This window comes from Dreissena polymorpha, chromosome 3 (genome assembly GCF_020536995.1).
Source record: "Dreissena polymorpha isolate Duluth1 chromosome 3, UMN_Dpol_1.0, whole genome shotgun sequence".
Lineage (NCBI taxonomy): Eukaryota > Metazoa > Mollusca > Bivalvia > Myida > Dreissenidae > Dreissena > Dreissena polymorpha.
The window spans coordinates 91,178,198-91,203,331 of NC_068357.1; the positions used below are offsets into that span (position 1 = coordinate 91,178,198).

General features: G+C 34.1%; 3 protein-coding genes across 3 annotated transcripts; 2 read left to right on the plus strand and 1 right to left on the minus strand.

The window, feature by feature from the left end:
• The first annotated feature begins 342 nt into the window (after positions 1-342).
• Positions 343-11,511, plus strand: LOC127875278 (serine palmitoyltransferase small subunit A-like). The gene is made up of 3 exons (XM_052420226.1): positions 343-510; positions 7,704-7,867; positions 8,922-11,511. The coding sequence occupies exons 1-2, from the start codon at positions 408-410 to the stop codon at positions 7,841-7,843; spliced, it is 243 nt and encodes an 80-aa protein (XP_052276186.1). The 5' UTR covers positions 343-407; the 3' UTR covers positions 7,844-7,867; positions 8,922-11,511.
• LOC127875277 (transmembrane protein 179-like) lies at positions 9,773-20,163 on the minus strand. Its single transcript, XM_052420225.1, has 4 exons — positions 19,755-20,163; positions 17,817-17,954; positions 17,512-17,596; positions 9,773-15,740 (listed from the first exon to the last, which is right to left on the minus strand). The coding sequence occupies exons 1-4, from the start codon at positions 20,042-20,044 to the stop codon at positions 15,564-15,566; spliced, it is 690 nt and encodes a 229-aa protein (XP_052276185.1). The 5' UTR covers positions 20,045-20,163; the 3' UTR covers positions 9,773-15,563.
• Positions 20,164-21,122: 959 nt separating this feature from the next.
• Positions 21,123-22,144, plus strand: LOC127872400 (uncharacterized). The gene is made up of 3 exons (XM_052415730.1): positions 21,123-21,260; positions 21,386-21,590; positions 21,716-22,144. Exons 1-3 carry the CDS (start codon positions 21,123-21,125, stop codon positions 21,964-21,966), a joined length of 594 nt encoding a protein of 197 aa, XP_052271690.1. The 3' UTR covers positions 21,967-22,144.
• Positions 22,145-25,134: the final 2,990 nt, after the last annotated feature.

The window sequence follows — 25,134 nt, forward strand, 5'->3', positions numbered from 1 at the left end:
TTGTTTTTATTACATTCATAAAATGTAAAAAATATGGTTTGAATTATATTGTATTATTTAATGTATTTTATACATAAATGAGGGATATATTTTGTTACCTTTGATCAACTTAGATGCAATAAACTCTTTTAAAAGCCAGTTAGTTATTAATGTTGATAATGGTGCCTCTTTATTATTAATCAAATGCAACTGTGGTCGAATGCATATATAGTTGAAACTATTAAAACATATGTTAAATTAGTTTGCACATTGCTCAATAATTTATTTTCCTTAAAATCCAATGACATCTTCACCGTTTTGTCCTGTCATATGTAGACCGTTTTGTAACGACTTGTATGGTGTAGTCTTGTAGCCAAAGTTACTGCCCTTTGCTGTTAACAACATCGTACGACATCAATCGGATCATCATGGGGTTGAAAAAATTCATCGATTTATTTAACTACTGGTATTTACAGTACACTTTAAACACTGCAGTTTACATGCTGGAACCTACTGAAGTTAAAATTGTCAGTATCCTTTCTGAGAAAAGCTGTAGTTTCTCTGTTTCGGCTTTTGACATTGGGCGGGTCTCGGGCATGTCGGAGTTCAAAGTTCAAACCAATATTGTTATAGTTATGCAATCGTTACGCGTCAGATTAATCATTTAAATTGCCGTTGCATATACATTTAACTAGTTTAACTGTTACCAATATATGTAGTGACCCTCCCTAAGTACTACTAGTAGTTGAACTGTAACTTGTTTGTTAAAAAAATTGCTGTTGTTTTTTTATTGAATTTAACAAATAATTTTAAAAGCAAAACAAAATCTGCAATGTTTATGTTTGTCACCTATGTTTATTACAGATTTACATATTTTGAACATTAACTTTTACATCTAAATGTTCTGTTTGACCATTCTTGTCTGCCACATTAATTATTACCAGGTCTTTATTTATTACAAACACATTATACAGTTATACCATCATTACACTTTAAATGTTCTGTTTGACCATTCTTGTCTGCCACATTAATTATTACCAGGTCTTTATACACATTATAGACGAGTTAACGCGTGACGTCACATGCACCTGCAAAAAAAATTGCTGTTGTTTTTTTATTGAATTTAACAAATAATTTTAAAAGCAAAACAAAATCTGCAATGTTTATGTTTGTCACCTATGTTTATTACAGATTTACATATTTTGAACATTAACTTTTACATCTAAATGTTCTGTTTGACCATTCTTGTCTGCCACATTAATTATTACCAGGTCTTTATTTATTACAAACACATTATACAGTTATACCATCATTACACTTTAAATGTTCTGTTTGACCATTCTTGTCTGCCACATTAATTATTACCAGGTCTTTATACACATTATAGACGAGTTAACGCGTGACGTCACATGCACCTGCAAAATTTAGACTCCGCCTACTGGTTGGCAAAAAGAGGTGGAATTCATTTAAGCGCATATAAAGAAGGTTGACAAAATCATCGTTTTTAATGATAATCATGCGCAATATCAAATATAATTTTTCTAATTATGTCTGAATAAACATTAGCATGCAAGGAAATGCATTTTTGGAACGATTATATTGTTGTTATTATTTGTTTTTACTAACAATGAACTCGGGAGTAGAAAACAATGTAAAAGCTCGGTATGTGGTAACGACAAAAATCTCCATACTTGGCACTTTTTCTCGACCATTTTTAGTTAAAAAATTCTCATAAATTGAAATAATTTCAGAATAAATTAAATTTAATGAACGAAAACAAATAAGGATGAAAACAAACAACAAATAGATCGATTTTATGTACGCAACATACCGGTAGTACCTGATTTAAACCCTTATTTGTCTGAAAAAACTTACGTTGTTACACATTAAATAAATTCTCTTGAATAAGGTAATGGTTTGATTTAATTGTTTACACCAATGTTGACATTCTTTGTTGCAGCATTTTCATCTCGGTGTTTTATTGCACCTTTGTTCATCACAACCCGATTATCTCATTATGATCGGATACTGTCCAGACAACTACAAAGAAAACAAGGTGTCATATACCCAGGGACCTACAGTACAGCCAAAGCGGAACAAACGTATTTCGCGATCCGCGGCGGCAAGGCGAAACGAGTCGATGCCGCGTCAGTCGTTGAAGCCGCGTCAGTATGCGGCTGCAAGTCGCATTTCGCCGCGAAACTTCGCATCTGTCCGCCGAGGCATGCCGCGGTCCGCGACATGATGCCGAGTCGATGCGATCATGAATTATTTTTTTTTTAAATTATTAGTTACATGTAGTTAACAAATTTTGAAAGAACAATTATAATTATAATTAAAATCATAATAAATGTATTGTGCGCGGATTGTATTAGCATATACATGTAAGCATAGTTAATGTGTCTGGCCAATTATTAAGTTTGTTTCCCGCCCGTAGCGTATGTATTTCACACGTAAACAAGGTCACGTAATTATGTTTTCGCACATACAAGTGGTCAAGGCTCCAGCATATAGTGGTTGATTCTGCTATTATATTTTAGCTGAGAAAATTAGCAGTTTGAAGCCACATCAATAATCAAGACGGTGACGACGTATTTGTAGTTTTGTTAATTATCAGCTTATTACAACTATTGTTTGAATATGCATATATAAACACGTTTTATTTTGTTCATATTATACAGTTAATATCGCTACTAATTACCCGATAATCCCGTATATTCCAGTTTTAAAGCAAATGCTGGTAAATATTTACGATACACAAACATTCTCGATATTTCCTTAAGTATCAAATACATTTGGGCATTGACCTTATCGCGATGACGTCACAAAAGGGGCAGTCCCTTAGCGACGGTGAAAACAACGCCCTAGATACGGTACGATTTACTACGCTGATTGAGCACCTCTGCTGATATTTCGTCAATTGCATTCCTATTGGGAAGTCGATAGGTAATAAAATGTCCTGGAATTGGTGTTTAAAATGTCTTTTGACTATTATGAAGGGTTAGATTGCACTTCGAAAGCCCGATATGATCAGAAAATAAAACTAATTGGACTTAATGAATGTCCGTACAAATTGCAAGCTGGATGTTGGAAAAATGACCCGACCAAGTGGCCGATGATCGAGTACGGCGACATTCATGATATACTTTCTCACTGAGACACCGTGTAAATTTGTTTATTCTGTAATAATGGGAGTATCCTGGTAGATGTTGATGTAACGAGGATTGTCGTTCTTTTCAGGGTTCATTCATCTTCGAACATTATAATTATATTTCTACTAAGTCAATTTATCATGCTAATGTGAAGCTGTAAAATACGTAGGGACATCTGGTACATGACTTACTGAAAGCCTTAGTTGTGTTCATTGTAATGAGAACGAGTGACAAATATTAAAATTAACACACATATATATGTATAAATATTTGTTTTTCAAACATTATTTACCCCCGTTGCTATCAAACGTAATTTCTTTTTCATGATGTCGATCGTTTATTGTCGTAACATTAAATCTTAATACGGAATGACGTCTTTTTAATTAACTGATACACGCTAAATACGTTACTTGTTTTTTTACGTAAATTTTATAATTATTAAATACTTTAATAAATTAATCGGGCTAGTATCTTTACGGTGTAAATTTCTGATTATCTAAATTGGACATGACTTTATATTTGACCATATGTCACATATCTAATTTAAGCAACTGTTAAGTACATCGGCGTTAATTATTCATCCAAATGACTGCTTAATACTACCAGAAAGAGGAGACATGGTGGCATCTATCGTGTTAAATGATACTGTCTGGACCACCCAGTGTGTTTTATGAAACCTTTTTGTCAGTTAAGTTTGTACAATATTTGATCAAAACGAGATAATTGGATTATGCAAAACAAAGGGGAAATTAAACACCAGAATACAAAAGCTTACACGATTTTAAGACTGATGCAAACAATCAAATGAAATATATTGCATTTAATTTAATTAAATGTTTATTTAAGGTGTCAACGTGTTTTATAAAGCAACTGTATATTAAATTATTTCGGCATTAAAAATTTGGCTTAAATGACTGCTCAGTATGACAAGAGATGACATAGAGGTATCATAAATTGTGTTTAATGACCACATGTGGTTTATGCAGAGCCCCAAGTATAGGTCCCCAGCTGGCTTTATGACACCGTGTTTTCTTTGTCTGGACAGTATCCGATCATAACGAGATAATCGGTTTGTGATGAAGAAAGGGGCATTCAAATACCTAACATGCGGAAACAAAAAGTGTCGAAATTGGTGTGAATTAAATAAAAACAATAACATTTATCATGAGAATTTATTTAATACGTAACAAGGTAATAAGATAACAAATATAGAGGTTCAAATCAGCTACTATATGTTGCATATATTTAAAATTAATTGGTTGTTTGTTTTCATCCTTATTTGTGTTCGTTCATTAAATTAAATTTATTATGAAAGATTTTCTATTTCTGGGTATTTTTATTCTAAAAAATGGTCGCGAAGATGTGCCTTAACTTCAGAAAATTGCGAGCAGTGTTAAATATTTCAATGCAAATAAAATGGCGACAGCGCTTTTGTTTTCACCGTCGTCAAGGGGCATGTAACTTTAACTGACGCAAGTGCCCGGATGTTGCGATAAGGTCAATTTGTTACTATTTATAGAGATGGTGAAATAACGTCTAATCGGGGCGTTTTTTTTCTCCACTGAACACGCGATTTACGCCTGACGTGATGTTCATGTATTTATACAACACAAAATACACCCAAACTTTCCAAACGACGTTCTACATGTCTGCATAATTTTCGCGCGCTTTTTATGAAACAAAGGATATTTTAGCACTGTTTATTTGACGCTAGAATTTGCCAAAGGACGCGTTAGCATTAAAATTCTGAAGTGTGTTTCGTTTTTTCTCTCCACTGAACACGCGATTTACGCCTGACGTGATGTTCATGTATTTATACAACACAAAATACACCCAAACTTTCCAAACGACGTTCTACATGTCTGCATAATTTTCGCGCGCTTTTTATGAAACAAAGGATATTTTAGCACTGTTTATTTGACGCTAGAATTTGCCAAAGGACGCGTTAGCATTAAAATTCTGAAGTGTGTTTCGGATTACAAATATAATAATGATAATCGAACGAAACATAAACAGTTGCGCGTCATTAATTCTACGCTACACATACATGTATGTACATGTAGGTGGATATCTTTTCACTCGATCCGCCGCGTACGTATGCGGCGGATTTACTCCGCGAAAGTACGCGAGGTTAATACAGACTCGGCGTCGTTGCGCGGATCGATGCCGAGTGCCACGGCGATACGCCGCGTGAACACACGATTCGGCCGCCGCGGACTAATAATCTGGCCGTGGCGTAGCCGCGGATTATGTTTGTGCCGCTTTGGCTGTACTGTATACTTGGGTCCCTGCATAAACCACATGTTGCAGACGAGTGTCTGGTCATTAAACACAATTTATGATACCTCCATGTCATCCCTTGGCATATTAAGCAGTCATTTAAGCGAAATTTTAAAGCCAAAATACCGAACAGTTGCTTCAATAAAATATTTTAACATTTAAAAAATGACATTTTTGGAAATGGATTCACAGGAACTAGAAGCCAGTTTAATAATAATAATACAGTGTTTAATAACTATTAATAAATTAAAAATATTGTGCAATTTTACTGCTACGCAATTGAGGTATTTAACGGGTACCGGCAAATGTAAACTCCGCTATTACGTGTATAGATTGTACGTTATTGCAGTGTACGAAACACCGTCATGAAAACAAGCAATCACAATAGGGTAAAACATACTTGCGTTGAATAAATTAAATATATAGATTAATTGATCATAAAATGCTAGATTTTTATCACTCCTTATAACTTGTAAAGCGATTTCAATATACATGCAAAGACAGTTTAATTTGCATAACATGCTGAGTTCTTTTCCGTATGTATGCTAACATTTATTATTAGTGTGATTAAATGTAAACATTCAATGGAAAAGAAAATTACCACAGCATTAAAAAGTGTAATGTATCCAGCTTTTTATTGCTTTGTTTTATAATTAAGATGCACTTTCATTCGCTGATGAAAAATAACACTATCCACACCACTTAATCAAATTATATGATGTTTTGTTATTGTTTAAATATCATATTTTTAAGTCTTACTATCAGAAAGAATACGGCTAATTTATTGTTTTGTTTTGTGGAATTGTCAGTATTTATTCTGACCATGTTTACTCCATGCTTATGACTACGTCATATTTTTATGAAGAGGAAATTATATTTGTGAATATACATTTACTGGTACTAAATATGATATATTTGCACTATTTTTAAGAGTTTTAATGATTGATTATGATTAGTTACCAATTTATTGACTAAACAAAAGCCCTTTAGTTTATTCATGTTTTACGTTACAGTAACCAGTGTTTTTTGCCAACCAGTCTGCATGCGCAGAAAATCCCAAATGTAAACAATAACAATTAACTCATCTATACAGTTATACCATCATTACACTTTTCACAAACAATATCCTTAAGCGCTAACACCAAACCATGCGAAAGACAAAATAATCTTACCCGACAAGAGATCCGATAACTTTAAATTTACAGGACCTCACCAGATTTTACTGGACCTTTTTTTTTTACCAAACAATAGAAAATACCTTTTATAGAGTTTATTATTATGACATTTACCATTTTTAACAATTCTAAATACAAAAAAAACAAAACAAGTGAATAAACCTGTTTTATTAAAAGTATGGTAAAACTTTCAATTTAAAGTAAAAAAAGCTTTGGGACGAGTAATTTAGTCATCAAAACAGACACTTCTACTGCTGAGTGACTGCATACAATCTTTTGATGAGGAACAGGCAATAGTTGTCTGGTTCCCTGCTTTCAATTTACCATCATCATGTGGATTGAAACCAGTAAAATTCAATTCAACCAACTACATTTACCTCATGAAACAATGTGCAATATTTTACGGGTTCTAAGAATGGCATGTGGAGTTTGTTAAGTCACCAGCAAATAAAGCATGTTTGACTGTTTGGTACAATCCAATTTATTTTTAAGTTAAATAATGTATTAAAGTAAACCAAATATAATCCAGGCCACACTTTGAAAGTCTCATTTTGATTTTTAACCAAATCAATTTTTTTTTAATTAATGTTTTTTGTCGGACATAATGTCCGACAGTTTAGTGAATAATATAGGACCTCACCAAAATGTCCGAGGTCCGATGTCTTTTTCGCATGGCTTGGCTAAAACACACAACCTTTTAATAATTATGCTGCATTTTATTTATTGTCCCATTAAAAGCTTAAAATGTTATTTTGTAAGCTATTGAAGCAACAAGCAAAGTTTTTGGTCACAAGCAAAGAAACCTTTAAAATGTGTTCTAATCTTGCATCATGCTTAATTATAAAAATGCTTGGACTAAAAACCTATTTTTCTGGATGTCTGCGAAGGTGTATTATACAAAACATAAAACAGAAGGATGTTAATTTTGTCTTATGTAAGTGTTCTAATTGTCATCCACAACAAATATTGTATCTTTAGTAATTGAAATCACTAATTTTATGCTTACCAATTGAAAATGTGCATTGTGCAATTTTATTTAAGAATAAGATTAAAAGTAGTTTCTAAGCCTGTAAATATTGTGCAATAAACAACCATTTTACTTTAACCTCTCTCTCAGATTCAATTTTGGTGGCAATAATTGCTTTAGCCATGTATTCAGCCTATGTATTCCTGCCAGGCCATGCAGTGATGATGGTGCATTTTGTTGAGTACTTGCTGAACATTGTTAGCGATCCACATGTGGAAAAGGTTTCCTGAGCTGTCATATTTATAAACTTGAAGGTATGTAGGCTTGAACCCCATGGATTTATATGTTACTAGTATTCATTTAAGTTGTTTCTGTTGGATGTATCCTTATTCAGTTATCATACCTTAAAATAGAATTTACTATCATATTGGTATTTGCATGATATTATTTCAACGTAAAAGCATTCCCTCATCCATTATGAGCATCCTAGTACCAGGCACATAATTCTAACTTAAACATGCATTTATACCATGTAAATTATGTGTAAGGCTTGTAAACATTGCTCAGGCACTTGTAGGCTTGCATTCAGTCATAAAACTGATGGAAACAGGGCTCGAAATTAACTCTTGCACACTCGCAAAATGCGAGTGAAAAAAACCGATTGCGAGTTAAGTTTTAAGCCACTTAGCTAGAATTTTTTTGCGAGTGAAGAAATAGTGAAAAAAAAGTTATATTGCTAAATGCGCTCGACGTTGTGAACGCTTAACACGCAGGTCAATTAATAGAACATCGGAATACCCATATGCGGAAGCTCGCACTTTGTATGTATACTGGTATACTTATAGTACATATATGCGGATGGTATTGGTACAAAGAACATGAAACAGTCGATTATCCACACATGTTCACTATAAAAGACAAAAATCCTAAACATTCATGTCGTCGAAGTGAAAAATAACTAGTTTCTTTTTTCCCACAGATTGAAATAACAATACGAAATATAAAGCAAAGTTAACCGTTGAGTTGAGAGAAAAAAAAACGAAATTTGATTCTTCCACGAAAACAGTGAAAAAGTGGGAAAAAGAACTTCATATATAACACCAAAACTTGTGGTTGATGTCATATTTGATTTAGTTTTAATAGTACTAAACTAATGTCCAAACTTTCTTTTATTTATGTTTCCAGCAAAATTTGCGAGAATGTTTTTGATTTTGCAAGCTGGTATTTAAGCTGCTCGCAATGTTTTGCTAGTAGAAAGAAAAGTTAAATTCGAGCCCTGGGAAATTGCTATTGACATTTCTGTCAGAGAAAAAGACCTGAGGGCATGAGGTTTTATTAATGTTTAAAGATATTGATCAACTCTTACAGGTCCAAAGAAAACAGTCACCACATCAACATTTGATAATGAAGATTCTGTGTGAATATCATCATTACAGATTCACATCCTGTTTTATCAACGAGAAAGGATTTTGATTAACATTACACATATTATAAAGTTATAATATGTTGATATTTCTGATTTTTTTTATAAAAGCCTGCTAGTGACAATCAGACATCTTAATATTGAAAATGCTATTTAACATATTTTGATTTTTGTTGTTTTATTGAAAATCTTGATCTGTTTTAAACATACATGTATATTTATTTAAATGTTTGTTAAATATAGTTGTTTAATCACAATTGATAATAGTTAATCTGGTCTGACACCAAGTCACTTTTTAGATGAATTCATTGTTACATGCATTTAATCTTTTTTTAGTATTTGTAGTTAATAAACTATGACTTTCTTAGACGAATTGTAACTATGTTGGCATATGTGGAGTTGAACAAAATGCATAATGCAAGTGCATGAACATCTATTGTTTCAGTTAAAATCTGGAGAAAAAAAGGGTATCAATTTTTGGCGAGTTACAAATTGATTGTATGGACTTGCATATTTAATCTAGAAACTTTGATATTTTACCTGCATATTTTAATAAAATGAAAACAATGTTTTTATATGAAAACATTTTTATTCTACTACTTCGTGTTATCAAGAGCTTCTTTTGTTGAGATGTATGTAAATAATTATACAAAATTTGTCTCGCATGTATACATGAAATATTTAAAAAAGAAATCACTGTAATTTTTTTTCACCAGTATCAGTAACTTATTGCAAATATTCTTATTGGCTATTTTGTTCATTTATCATCTCTTTTTTGGGGGGGGGGGGTGGGGGGGGGGGGGAGGGGGAGGAGGAGTGCAGCTATTGGATTTCTGGTTTTATAATGCTAAATGTACAATCTTTTCATGCATGGTTGTCATTGACTGTTGATTGCCTATTAAATTTATTGTTTAATATTGTGATAAAAACCGGCTGTTTTTTATTTTACATTATGAAGTAATATTAAAACCAGCAAAATGCTTTGTTACATTTTTTGCCCACTTGTTCATGATTACAATCTGATTGAAATCGCAAGATGTGTTTTGACATCATGATAAAAACCTGTGAAGACTTAATACCTGTAGTCATATCCCATTCCTGGGATTGTTTTGTTCTCACTAAACAAGCTGATTGTGGAAAATTAAGGTGTTTTCTTACATTGTTTTATGTAAACATTTATTCAAGAAAAGAATGGCATTTTTTATGCAGCAGGTGTACTTTTTAAAAGTTAATAATACGTCTTTTAAAACAAGTAAATGTTGTTTGATATTTTATCTTTTATTCTACAAAAGGGACTGAAATTCACACTGAACATTTTATATAAATTTTTCTCATGATGATTGTTAAATGTATTGTTTTGCACTGAAGCTAGTTTTGCTTCAAATAGGCCAAATGATGTGTTGTTCGAATGTATTTATCTTACATCTGTTTTATCAGTATTCTCTTGGTAGAAGTTTGATGACACAATGCTAACAATGCCTTTTACATGTAAGCACATTATCTTGAATAATGATGTTCAAATCCGTATTTCGGCATTTACTTTTAACTGAATTTCAATAAATTGTGTAGATGAAGCAAAATCTAAATAGGTTTGCAAACAATAATTTGGCATTTGCTTAAAAGCATTTATAACCATCACAATTCATTAGATCTTCTGACAAATGACTATTGTCAAATAAAAAATGTATTTTGTTCAATTATAAGGTTGGTGTGTTCACCAAAGTATCTAGTCATTCAATTTGTGACTGTGTTCTTCTTTGTAGCCAATTTAACCCCAGGGTAGCTTGACATTGTATACAAGGTCAGGTACTTGCCATGTTACTAAAATACTAACTTATGTATCTGTGTGGACATTTGGAAAGATCAAGAACACAAACATTTGAGCCTAGCTCTGTGAAAACAGGGCTTAATGCATGTGTAATGTGTTGTCCTAGATTAGCCAGCCAAGTCTTTGATTTTATGTTTTTTTTGCGTTTAAATTAAATGAAGACTCCTCCTAACCTAAAGTCCGGTTTAGAAAATGTTTTCTCCGATTAGCCTGTGCGGACTGCAGTTTGTTTCTTACTTATATACACATGATGTAGTTATCATAAGGTGCTTTAGATTTCATATCTGGAAGGTACACAATTGACCCCAATATACTACATCAAAGTTGAACAGCTTTCACTGACAGTCTTGAAGTAGCTTGAAGTACGATTCCATATAGATGTTTGGTCCATGTAAAGGGTTTAACATGAAACTGTTTTATCGCTTTATATTAATTTTTCGTCTGTAAGATAGTATAAAGATACGATACAATAGATGTTGACTCTCAATTTCCATGTTAAAATGTTTGATTTGTTCTAGATCTTTCCGCATGTTCAAGTATGCTTGCTTTGATTTATCCGGTGCTATATCTCTTTAGATGTAAATGGTTGTTGTTAAGATTGTAACTAACAACAGCCAGGTGTACATTATTGATATATGTACTGTTTTCTTATCTACGCATTTGTTACTGTGTGAATATGTATTGTGGAATAAAGTTTTTTTCTTATATCATTGTAGTAGTGTTTACACAATTATTTTATGAACCATAACTGTATTTTATATATGATATAACTTTTAGTTTCTTTACAACCACTGGCTCAGCTCAATCAAAACTTATTTAAATGTATTTCCTTTGTAATTGTCTGAAGTTGTTTGTGTAGTTACTATGATTTTAAAGTAGTTTACCGGTAATGAATACTGGCTGTTATCAGATGTGCTCAATTATTAAGTCCTGTTAAAATTGATTTACAGTTCAATAAGAGTCTTTGTAAAAGATCTACTAAAGAAAAGAAACTTTATATTCTGTTCATGGTTTACAAATCGGTTGCTAGTTTATAAGGTTATCACATTTTACCAAATGTTTGCGAAGACAGAATTTCTGGTGTCCTGTTGCAGAAACTTTTTATAAAAGTTCCACTATTGTTTTCAGATTAAGTCCTATAATTCAATAATGAATTTGATTTGTAAGAAAAACTAAAAAGTCAACAATAAATCAAATATGAATAATGTTAATTTACAATTGATTTAATACATAATTTTTGTACAATTTTAGTCTAAGTCCACCCATAAACAATTTCAGAGAGTTAATTGTTGACAATAAACAACAACTTTTCACCTTAGCTGACCCTTCAGCACTTTTTGTTATGGAGAATTAAATCTAAAAACTACTTTTTTAATTAAATGATTTAATTTTTAAACAACATAAGAATGGTTTTATAAATTTTAGAAAAAAAACAACACCATCATGCTACAATATCGCAAAAACGTAATGAGGCTTTGCACTAAGTAATGAAAGCTGAAACAAACAAACTTACTGGCATCAAAATTTGAAAGTTTTACCCATAATTTTTTTTTTTAGAAAAATTGTTATACAAATTGCATGCATTTTTAGACTTAAAGCTATATACAGAGGTGTCAAAGTTCAGGATTTTTGCCTGTAAGGACCAATTTTTATATTGATATAAATCAGAGGATTTGTTCTGGAATTTTAAGATTATTGTCACAAAATGTCATCTTAAACACAAATTATTTTACTTTGACATATTGTTTACAACGTTATAAACAATAGTTAACAAAGTTACATGAATTATTAACCCTTTTTTGCTCTGGTCCCCAAACGATAGGCTTATTTTCAGGTTTTTAGATTTTGGCCAATTGACACCCCTGTATATAAGTATAAATGGGTTTGGTTATAATTAGTCCCTTTTGGTCATGGGTTTAAGGTAAATTATTCATTAAAGGTACAAACTTAGACTCTTAAAAAAAAGCAAAATCTATTCATGATGAAATTCCTTTATACAACCTATGTAAATTAAAAATAGTATCACATGCTATGCTCTTAATATTATACGTTAAAAACATGGTTTAAATGGTTATTTTGTTTTAAACGTTTGCTTAAATATTACACCAATAACAAGAAGAGTCAATTATTTATAGAAAACAACCAAAACATTGAACAGTAAATATTGAACTAATACAGAACATGATTTGTCCCCTAAACAAAATGCAATTTACCGGTAGTTATTTTTCATACAAACATACTTGCATCATCCATAAATTGTAAGATGCCAAGATACTGTACTCAGAAAATACTTACAAAATATACACTCCATTAATTTTGGTGCCATAAGTTAATGAATCAACAAGTATATAGGTACACGGAGTATATGTAAATCTTAATTCAGATATAAACAGAAAATACAGCTGAAAGGTTTGAACACACAATTTAAAGTTAACAATTGCCCTTAAGCTGTAGCAGTAATAAAAACAAGAGCTGTGTTCGTGAAACACAATGCCCCCTACTACGCAAAGCCATATATTTTGACCTGGAAGGATGACCTTGACCTTTTACCACTCGAAATGTGAAGCACCATGAGATACACATGCATGCCAAATATCAAGATGCTATCTTCAATATTGCAAAAGTTATGAACAATGTTAAAGTTTTCGGACGCACAGACCGACAACATATATTTGACCTTTGACCTAGAAGACGACCTTGACCTTTCACCACTCAAAATGTGCAGCTCTATGAGATACACATGCATGCCAAATATCAAGTTGCTATCTTCAATATTGCAAAAGTTATGACCAATTAATTTTTTTTCGCACGGATGCACATACAGACAGACAGTTCACCTGCTATATGCCACCCTTCAGGGGGCATAATAAGACAAATTGCACATTTAAAATGAGTATTATCAATGCACCAAAGTTTGGAGCTTTCACTCTCAGATCGGTTATGTATATTTAGTAGCACAAGACTTCAACTCTGCCTGTATTCATTCTTGACAAAAAGCCAGCATTCCATGCAAAAACATCATTCACATTGTACTAAATTGCTGTAAAAAGCATACATAGAATTAACATAACTCATTATATGGTGAATATAAATTCAAAATATACACTGTTCAAGTATGTAGAACAAGATTTTAAAGAAACATAATTTCAAAAATAAATCAAACACTTGCATGTAAACACATTCATTTGTTTAAAATCTGATAACTTAGTTCTTTTAAGAATGACATTTCTTTCAACTTCTGAGTTATGGAATTCAAAATGTGTTTAAGTTTTAACAACTTTTATCACGCTATTTTGTGAATGAACATACTTGTATCCAGAAAATATTATGTATTTATAGGGGACCAATACTCAGTTTTGTAATAATTAACAACAATTAAAAACTCAATATAGTAAATGTACAAAGAACTAAACACAATATGAGGATGAAATTAGATTTATAACATGCTTTATTCAATATTACCAGCATTCTGTTTTCAAAAAACAATGCATACTGCAGAACGCAACAGCACTTGACATGCAACTGATGCAATTAGATGTTTTAAACAATCGACAGTAAATCCAAATCAACAAACCTTACAAAATGCACAATAAAAATGATTCAGTTTCTTTCTTGTTACAAATGATTTTAATATTAGAAATGCAGAACACAATTTGACTTTGTACAGATACACACACTGTTTCCTTCATTTACAAAGCTAGCTGATCTCATAAAATGCATGCACATCAACAGGGATATAAATTATCAGAGGCCCATCAGCCTTTGGCCCCTAAAATTTGTGCTCACCTACTAGGTTTTCTATAACTGTAGAAATGCAAAACAAAGTGTGGACAACTATGGTCAAAATGTTAATTTATATCCAAGTAATATGATGAAATACAAAATTATATAATCATGTGTTTCTCAAAGTTATCTGGCTCCATGATAATTGTTGACGTAATAATATGAGTTCGAAATATTCATTTTTTAACGACCCAATTCACAACACAAACAGATTTCCCTTCAGCAAATTATCAGATTATATAAGAAAATAAAAACAAACAAGCCTTGCTCAGAGAAAGTGGGGCGTTAAGTGTTGTCCGAGATTAGCCTTAAGGGGACGACACTTTCTGCCTTTAAGGTATTTGGAATTTAAAGGATGTCTCTTCTTCGGGAAAATCCTGTTTGGGGGGAAAAGCGTTGTCATTGATAAGCCTGTGCAGACTGCAGAGTCTTATCTCGGAAGACACCTTGTGCACATCCATTCTGTCCCATTTCCCTAAAGCGGTGTTCAAATGTTTTATCATTGTTTATTGGCCAATCAGAACCCAATGAGCTTGTATTGGCGGATAAATAACTACATAAACATAAAAATTACTTTTTAAATATTAGTGTGCATGAAATTAATCAGCTCTCTTAGCACTTTTTATGGTTTCTTTATAAAGAGCAACAATTAACAGGAATGTGTGAAGTTTCTTTACAAGCAACCACAAGCAGGTATGCAAATATAGTAAATTTTTAAGGTAAACCTATTTAAAACAACGAGATTCTGTGAAAATTCAATCAAAGCACACTTAAGATCAAAAACAAAATTTTCAGAAAATGTCAGTAAAAAAATCTCATATTAACCTCAATATTTCATATGCTGATCAAGCACAAACAGCAACCCATTATCTAAAAAACTAAAATCTAAATTCTAAACCATTGCACACAATTTTACAATAATTAAATAACGACCAGTAATTAATATATACTAGAAATTCAAAAGACAGACAACCCATCATGTTGGCACAGCAGAGTACTCTCCCCTGTTCCTGGGTCCATACTTCTGAAGGATGCGCTCGCGTTCTCTGTTCACGCTGGTCATGAAGCTTTCATGTTGCTGGTAACGTATCACCCGTATCACAGAGGTGGCAAACAGGAATGCCCAGCAGATGAAGCTTGACCAGCTACCAAACTGAAATGGAAAATTCATTAGAGGTAAAAATCAGCATCGCTCTATGAAAACCGGCAGGACAAAATGTGCCTAAAGTGTAGTCCCAGATTTGTAAGAGAAAGACTTATTTGAGACATTTTTTGCACTAGATGCACTAAGCCCTGCTTTTCTATTTAGAACAGGGCTCAAATCTGTTACTTTAAATTAACGCGAAGCTATTAAAGAGATTGCATTATAGTTTTTTCACTTTAAGTATAAACATTCTTGCCTGTTTTTTAAAGTTCATATTTTCAAATTTTGAGTTGACAGCATAATAATGTATTGTGTGACTTTCAGAGTTTTAGTTATGCAAACAAGTGTTCAAGGTCTTTTTTTCGGCGTAGCTGTATTAAGCCAGCTTTTCACCTTACCTGACCTTTATAAGTGTCCAATAAAATTCAAATAAAATTTTCCGTGGCTAGGTACAAATGAATACGCTTCATTTATTCCATTGGCTGATTTGAGTATACCACCAGAACATTGGAAACATATCCGCGTCTTTGTTACACTGTTCTACTGCATGAAACAATTTTATCTCTAATGAAAAGGCTTAATAGATAGAACAGTTTTACACCCAATTCTTGACATCAATACAGTTTGTGCGTGCACCTTTTATTTTCACAGAATTACCAGCGCAAAAGCATTTATACTTAAAGGCTATGTTCTCATATTTAGTACATACTTCCACATTCCTGTCAACATGTAAAAGTATAAAGAGCAGTGGAAGCGAGGCCTCATTTTAATGGATTGCATTTCAACCCGCGAGGTATCTAGTTTATATACAGGTCATCACCAGAGTTCTCGGCCAGTAAAATAATCATTATATAATAAAGACGCTATCCGTGAACTAGGTGACCTGGAATTTTTTTTAGACCAGAAATATGTTAAATGAAGATATTCAGCAATATAATTATGGTATGTCAATAATAGATTCTTAATGTGTTTTCAACAATACAATAATAAATATTATTTTTGATTAATTTAACAATAATATTCCACCATGTTGACTAATGTATTAAGCATGAGCGCAATGATTCTCGATACTGTTAATAATCGAATCAATTGGCAATGCCCGACAAACCACTAAAACAGGTTTGTTCAAAGAAGGTGCCTATAAATACAGATACTTCGCCTGTGGCCGGTTGACTCATATGTTTTAATTTCACTTCCATTCTTTTTTTGGTTTTCTGTTTTGTTTCTATAGGTTTATGACCAGCAATATGTAATAAAGTAAAATGAGCCGCGAAAACTCCGCGTAACATCCCGTACTGCGTGTGATGCAGCTAAGAACTGCACAAAAAAAGACATTCGCTATCCTTGATCTCATTCATTGAACTATCAATGCCGTATATCTTTTTTAAAGATATTTCTTGTTTCTTTTAATGTGAATCTAAAGCATTCAGTTAAAGAGTAAAACATTCATTATTTATATAAATCTTTTATTATTTATTCTAATTTCATGTTTATACATTTATTATGAAACTTCTATGAATTCATTTTTTGGAAGTCATGAAATATCCAATTCTGAAATTTTTTAAGTCTTGGGATACCAAAGAGAGAGATAATTTCTATAATGCAAAATCCTTAGAGCTCCTCTTTTATTCCATTTACAGTATATCACAATTACAGACTTTCTAAGGAGGTCAACACAGGAAAGTTTAACATTTTTTTTTCTAACAATTCTTTCCATTTGTTTTGCTGATTCCTGGAAATGATGCAAAGTTCTTACTGATTGTTCAGGATTGAAACATACCTCTGCCATTTTCATGTGAATATAGAAGCTGGAGGCGTCAATGTTGTCACTGGAGTCAAATGGAATAAAGGGTGCCAGCTCACACCTGAAGTACAGCAGTATTGAAAATGTTTAACTTCAAACTTTATTCTACACAAACATGCACATCTATACAAGTATGTTATTCACATATTAAAAACCCTGATAATTACTTTTTATTAATTGCATAAAATAGCATATAAGATTTACTTGAACAACAACATAAGGGCTGTGTGTAAATATTATTTTTATAAAGTTCACATTATAAATAAAATCGATATCCTTACGAAACAAGTCCCGCTGGTTGAGTGGTTATCACGTTACACCAGTGTTTGAAGCCCACTGATATTGTGATACTTTCAGCAAACAACATCAACATGATCACAAATGACACCAGTGTGGTTAGACAGGAATCCAACCAGGAACTGAAAAGGTAAGCTATTTAATTAATATGAGGTAATTATCAAAGTATCAATTATCACCTATACTTGCCATTACCAAAAAATATTTACATTTGATAAAATGACCAGAGTAAAATGATCTTAAACCAACTACAGTCATGATTTTTTGCTTATTTTACTATCCATATAGGCCACTTTCCCATTCATAAGACGCATGTAAATATGTCCTTTCTTTAACTCGACCTGGTTCCATTATAAAATTAGGTAAATATTTCAACTTCATTTGCAAAAACAATATTTTTAAATTTATTTTTTACAATTTCCCTTTATCTTTAAAATATAATTCTCTGTTTGGACTGGTAGGATTATTTTTTTTAAATCCCTTTTGATTGGACATGGATGGTGTAAACTACATTTTGCCTGTAAACAATATTTGTAATTAGCTGCAAAGTAAACATGCATGATATCACGGAGGTATCACAGAGTTGAAACAGCAATGCTGAAGATGTACCGTGATATTCTTGAATCAATTGATCTGAATCTCGTGACACTTTTAGTGATGATTGACCTTAGCGTTGCATTTGACACGATAGACATTACTTCAGCTGTTTGGCTGATGCAAGATGACTTCGCCATTACCAACACTGCACTCAGGTGGATTGACTCCTACCTTACAGACAGAACCATGAAGGTCAAGATTGGCAAAGTATTGCAGCAGACAAGCAAAACTATCTAGAGACGCATGCAACAGATGCACAAAGAGGCAGCCTATCAGTACAGAACTAAGGACCTGTACATGTACTCCCATCACCAAGAGATTAGCAGGAAAGTTTGCCAAGCCAGAGAGGCCAGTAAGGGACAAAAATGGAGGTGTTATAACAGATGACAAAGGGCAGAAAAAGAGGTGGATTGAGCACTTCCAGGAGCTACTCAACAAGCCAGCACCTTCAAACCCACCTGAGATTCCGTCACCTGCAAATCTGCCAATTAAATGCTGTGCTCCTATGAAACAAAAGATCAGCTGCCCTTTCAAGCAATTGAAGAACGGCAAATCTGCAGGATCTTACAGCATACAGGCAGTAGCGCTTAAGGCTGACATGACCAGCGTTGGAGCTATTCAGCTAGCCTGGGCCTCACCATCAACAAAGGGAAGAGCAACAACACACCTGTCACCGTCCAAGTTGAGGCTTTGAAGGAGGTTGCAGACTTCAGAACCTGTATTGGTTAAGCAAAAGAAACCTTCCATCAGCTGAAGAACATCTGTGGAACCTGCTTAATTGGCATCACCACCAAGATTAGGCTCTTCAAAGCCAATACTCCTATGGGGCAGAGGCCAGGAAAACAACTGTCCTTTCAGGAAATACAGGCTTTCATCAACACCTTCCCCAGAAAGATCCTTAACAGCCGCTGGCCAGACAAGATCTCCAACAAAGAATTATGGAGAAGAACAAAGGAGCAGCCTATTAACAAAGACATCTTTCAGAAAAGTTGGCGATGGACAGGTCACACCCTTCACAAGCCTGATTCCTAAAGCACATGGCAATCTCTCACATTGAACCTCCAAGGGCAGCCTATATTCATCTGGCACCGCGACCTGCAGGCAGATGCTAAGCAGATGGGCAAAACGTGGGGGCACCTGGAGAGAATCATTGTGAACCAAAACACCAGGAGGAAGCTGGGAGCACATGCGAAGATGAGATGTTGGATTGAGCTTTTTGCAAGCAGGCACAACACAAATGGCAACTTTAGTATTTGCTAATTTAATTACTATAAGCATGACGCTATACAGTGACGAAATTGACCCTCAATTATATGATTGCTAACCTATCGGTGTCACGCAGTAGATGAAGTGCGTCAATGCACATGTAGAAAATTGTGAGAAGCATCATCACAACACCGATGAACATTCCGAATCCACAGGCGCTATTTGGGCCCCACTGAACATTTGTTAACTGCTCGGATGTCGCGTTCCAAGTACCCGTGGCGTACAGAAGACAGTGTCCATTAAACTGGTATTGGTTTACAGCAAGGGGCACGAAAATGAAAAAGGACAGAATGAATGACAGCACAAATGCCGTTATTTGGCACAATACTGTTAGATTGCTTATGCCCATTGTCAACGCGTGTGTGTATGTCAAGCTTTATGATGCTGCATCGTCTTAACAAACGTATGCACGCGATTTTGCATCTTTTTCTGTTTTGTTTCACATGACTGAACAAGGCGTAAACTTCCGGTTTCTCATTATAAAATAATCCTACTCCCTACTATGTATATAACCTTTTTCACGTGTACATTCTTGAAACATAACGGTCCATCGAAAAGATTTAGACCGAATTTTCTTAAATTAAGTATCTATAATTTGTATCACTGATATATGTCCATTCATCAAAAGTATGAAATAAAACATAAAAGGGTATCGGGTCCGTTCGCCCTAGTTACACGTTCGCCCTGGGTCCGTTCGCCCTGGGTTCGTTCGCCCTATATTATCATTTGCATATCGGGGTATGAACAGTTGATTGTTCACACATATAAGCAAGTTTGAACCTTAAGTTTTCATTAATTAATATAGTAAGCAATTAGTGAAAATTACTGGTCTTTGTTACAAACACGCTTACGAGTTAAAGAGCGCCGTCTTGATTTTTCACACATGTAAGCAAGTTTGTACCTTAGATTTCATCAGTAATTAATATAATAAGCAATTAGGGAATATTACTGGCCTTTGTTACAAATACGCTGACAAGTTAAAGAGCGCCGTCTTTTATATTTCGGTAATACTTTTTTGTTTGATATGTTCGGAATAAGCTAACTGTGAATTATCCCAGTATATAAAATGGAGCTCAAATGTCTGGTTCTATTATTTCAAAAATGGATAATGTGTTGTGCATTTCGTGCAATTTGGAGGTACGACCTAGACAACATGCGGTTACATGCGACGTTTGTGAACGTTGGCAGCATTGGCTTTGTGGAACTGGTTATTTTAATTTAATTTGTCAATTGTATATAATAAGCCATCTGAACCGACAGACTTGAATTTTGATGTAAGTAAACAAAGGTGAAACTTAAGCTGCCCAAACAGCACAGTAAGCATAAATGCAACCGTGTTCAAACGCAACCTTGTATGTATTATTTCAAACTTTTTAGTCACGTTTTATGACAAAAGTCTAGGTTTACATGTTTTGTTTTAGGTCGATATGGACTACCTGAAGTGTCACGACTTCTTGATTGCTGATCTTCGCGTTGACGAGCAACGACATCTCGTGTTCGCTACGCAATTCCAATTGAATCTGCTACAGAACGCGACACGATGGTTTATGGACGGAACGTTCAAGGTACGAAACAAAGGAACATAATTATATTAACTTCTTAATAAATGTATTTTTTTAAGTATTACAATCGGTTAATGCATTAGAAAACATAAGTAGAAAATGTATTTGTGTGTTTTGTTTTGCTTCAGGTAGTGAAAGACCCGTTCAAGAGCAGGGGCCAGCTGTTAAGCATTCATGCATTCATCCACAAGGACGGGAAGCTGAAGCAGTTGCCATTTGTGTTCGCACTGATGTCGCGGAAAACGGAGGCCGATTATGTCGCTGTTCTGCGCGCCATCCGTGACAGGGTTCCAAACTTGTCAGTTGAAAACGTCGTCCTGGACTTTGAGAAAGGTGAGAGCAAAGAAAAAAACAAAACAAAACAAATGTATTTTTGTATTAAGTAAGATATAAACTTAAAACAAACAAATCATTGATAATTTAACTTTTTTTTAAGATTTTTTTTGATCTACTTACAGCTGCATGGAAAGGGATCCGCGAAGTATTTCCTTTAGTAAGCATAAAAGGATGTGTCTTCCACTGGGTGCAGTCTGTGTGGCGGAAAGTACAGGAGTTAGGCCTAGCCACCGCGTACCGAAACAACCAGGCCATCCACCAGTATGTTCGGCAGTTGATGGCGTTGCCGTTCCTGCCTGCCGGACACATAACCGAGACGTTCCACCAGCTTCAGGCCCGTGCAAACTCCGTCCAACTGAGACGATACCAGTAAAAATCCTGAATATCTTCAAACAAACGCCAAAGTGTAGTCGGTAGACCCCAGTGGTGGAGAACATAAATCAAAATAACATTCTTCCAATGCCAGTATTCACACATCCAATTTTAGATTTAAGAATACAGAATATACGTGCTTCTTCACATTATTTTTTCCCCTTTTGTTCCATATGGTCAAAAACCTGGAGAATACATTCTCTATGTCTTTGATATGGTGAATGACAAACTGATGGGTGTTGCCTTAACAATCTTTATCACCATAGTTACTCAGAAAACCAAATTCATATTACGTTCTTGTCTAAACAGCTCAAGAATCAATAATGGGTCAAAAAGATTAAATACTTGCGAGTATTCCCAATGTTTTTGTACATTGTGTTGACAACTCTTAATACGATTGGTATATAAAGTATAATTCATACGTAATATAACAGTCTGGATGTTTTGTTAAGACCAAAGTCTTTCAATGCGAAGAACCTGGCTGACATCTTTTACCCCACATTTCAGGTGGGGTATCTATCTATCTATCTATGCTGTCTAACTCCCCTTTCGTGTATTATTGACAGATATATGTATATGTTTTAATCTCCAATGCACATCCTTCCATCCGTCGGATTTTTGTGTTGCTCGTTACCTCCAAACTGTATCACTGATAGAGTCATACAAAACTACAAACATATTAAACCAAACTATGAACTTTCTGCTAGAGTGATAAAAAACTACAAACATGTTAAACCACAATTTGAACTTTTTGCTAGAGTGATAAAAAACCACAAACATATTAAATCACAATATAAACTTTCTGCTAGAGTGATACAAAACTACAAACATGTTTAACCACAATATGAACTTTTTGCTAGAGTGAAACAAAACTACAATCATGTTAAACCACAATATGAACTTTTTGCTAGAGTGATATAAAATTACAAACATGTTAAACCACAACATGAACTTTCTGCTAGAGTGATACAAAACTACAAACATGTTAAACCACAGTATGAACTTTTTGCTAGAGTGATACAAAAATACAAACATGTTAAACCATAATTTCAACTTGCGCACCTCGATATTGTTTTTTCGGATGTTTGACTTTAAAAGTCTTGCTTATATAATGGTCAAACTTTACGAACATATTAACAAGCATGTGAACTAGCGCACCTCCATATAAAGATGCGTTCTTTTTCGACATAACCAGCGTACGAATTATGTGCAAACAATGCAAATTGTTAAATTGTGTCGCGCATAACTGCATAAGTATTGTCTATTTAATGATAAAATGTCTCAATATTTTGACTAGCTTGTGAGTTTGAATTGTTATACAAAATTGTTTTTTGTCGACATTTGCGTCCTGATTGCTCTTCGAAAATGTAACAGTATAGGCCTTAAATTGAATGCATGAGTCCTTCCCAGTGCCACTCTGTTAGTATATACATACATGCCTCCGCAGTTTACCCTGTCTATTGCTAGCGCTCACCACATACACGCGCACTATCAGGTTGCCTGATAATATATTTATTATGGATATATAATAATTTTATAACCATACGTGTAGTTTATTAAGTACACCATAAACATGGTGTCAGAAGTGGGATAGCTGTTAATTGGATTAATCCGTTCGGACAGTTTAAAAAAAACACAACATTTTGTTAACTGTGCCAATTATCTGGATCTACGCCATGGGTGATGAAGCACCGCCAGCAGCCGCGATAGCAGCGCCAGCGACAATGCCATCGTTAAAACCGTTTCCTGGAAAGCTTGACATGGACGGTAACATTGCCACAAACTGGAAACAATTTAAGCGCTCGTGGATTAACTACGAAAACGCATCAGGACTAAGTGCCAAAGCAAAGGATTTACGTGCCGCTACGTTCCTTACATGCATAGGACCGGAAGCTATGGACGTGTTCGTATTCACTCAGGACGAAAGCCAAGAAGACATAGACGTCATTCTACAGAAATTCGAAGCATTATGTGTTGGGAAGACCAACGTTACGTACGAAAGATACCTGTTTTATACGTGCGTACAAGGTGAGATGGACTCATTTGACACGTATTTGTAAAAAATACGCCAACTTGCCAAGACATGCGAATACGGACAATTGAACAATGACTTAATCAAAGACCAATTGATTATCGGAATACGCGACACACAGGTGCGTAAACGTCTTTTACAAGAAGACAAATTAACTTTGCAAAAATGCATCGATATGTGTAGGGCCGCAGAAACCTCAAGTGCAAAAAGCAAGACAATTAGCCATGGTGCGTCAGGTGTGTCCGACGATGAGCATGTCGTCAAACCAAAATCAAAGCCGCAACCAAAGCAAAGCTACCACAGAGGACCAAAGTCAGTCGTCAAGAAATGTCCTTATTGTGGAACAAATTGCATGCCAAACAAGTGCCTGGCCTTTGGTGTAAAGTGCCGAAAATGTGGAAAGCTTAATCAGTATGCGTCGGAATGTCGCTCAGCCAGAAAATCAAAACACAAAGGCCACGTGAAAAAATGTGACCTTTCAGATGATGGGAACTGCGATGACATATTAACACTTAACGCAAGAAGTGTTTTCAGAACAAAATTTATGCAAACATGTTACAATTAAAAAATCAGGAAAACAACAATTAGATTCGGGCGCGACAACAAATATCATTCCACGGTCTCTAATACCAGGAGTTGAAATTGAATACACTGACTCAAAATTGCGAATGCATGACAAATCAGTATCCAAGCTGAAGGAAAATGCAAATTAATGATAAAAAATCCTAAGACACATGCTTGGTACACTGTTGAATTTTTAGTGATTGATAAAGATGTAACCACGCTACTGGGCGCAGAAGCAATCCAAGAAATGCAATTAATACAAATTCAATATCAAAACATATGCCCCGTGGACAACTCTGATTGTTTGTCAATGCATAATATTGAACAGAAATTTTCAACAGTCTTCATTGGTGAAGGTGAATTTTCTAAGCCACTTCATTTGAACGTTGATGATACGGTTCAACCAGTGAAAATGTCTGTACGACGCGTGCCGTTATCATTGAAACTTGAGCTCAAAATGCAGCTAGATAAGCGTGAGAATAATGAGACAATTGCGAAAATTGATACCCCAACTGACTGGTTATCTACTAAGTGTTTGGTAATTGTGAAACGTGCTTCTAAAAAAGATTCGTC

Bases quoted from the DNA above. Each gene is read 5' to 3' on its own strand.
- LOC127875277 (XM_052420225.1), bottom strand. From the start codon at position 20,044: ATGGGCATAAGCAATCTAACAGTATTGTGCCAAATAACGGCATTTGTG. The intron at 17,597-17,816 runs GTAAGGATATCG...GCTGTACTTCAG, and splicing joins CAACCAGCGGGACTTGTTTC to GTGTGAGCTGGCACCCTTTA. The intron at 15,741-17,511 runs GTATGTTTCAAT...TTTCCATTTCAG, and splicing joins TTCACATGAAAATGGCAGAG to TTTGGTAGCTGGTCAAGCTT.
- LOC127875278 (XM_052420226.1), top strand. From the start codon at position 408: ATGGGGTTGAAAAAATTCATCGATTTATTTAACTACTGGTATTTACAG. The intron at 511-7,703 runs GTATCCTTTCTG...CCTCTCTCTCAG, and splicing joins TACTGAAGTTAAAATTGTCA to ATTCAATTTTGGTGGCAATA.
- LOC127872400 (XM_052415730.1), top strand. From the start codon at position 21,123: ATGGACTACCTGAAGTGTCACGACTTCTTGATTGCTGATCTTCGCGTT. The intron at 21,261-21,385 runs GTACGAAACAAA...GTTTTGCTTCAG, and splicing joins TTATGGACGGAACGTTCAAG to GTAGTGAAAGACCCGTTCAA. The intron at 21,591-21,715 runs GTGAGAGCAAAG...ATCTACTTACAG, and splicing joins CGTCCTGGACTTTGAGAAAG to CTGCATGGAAAGGGATCCGC.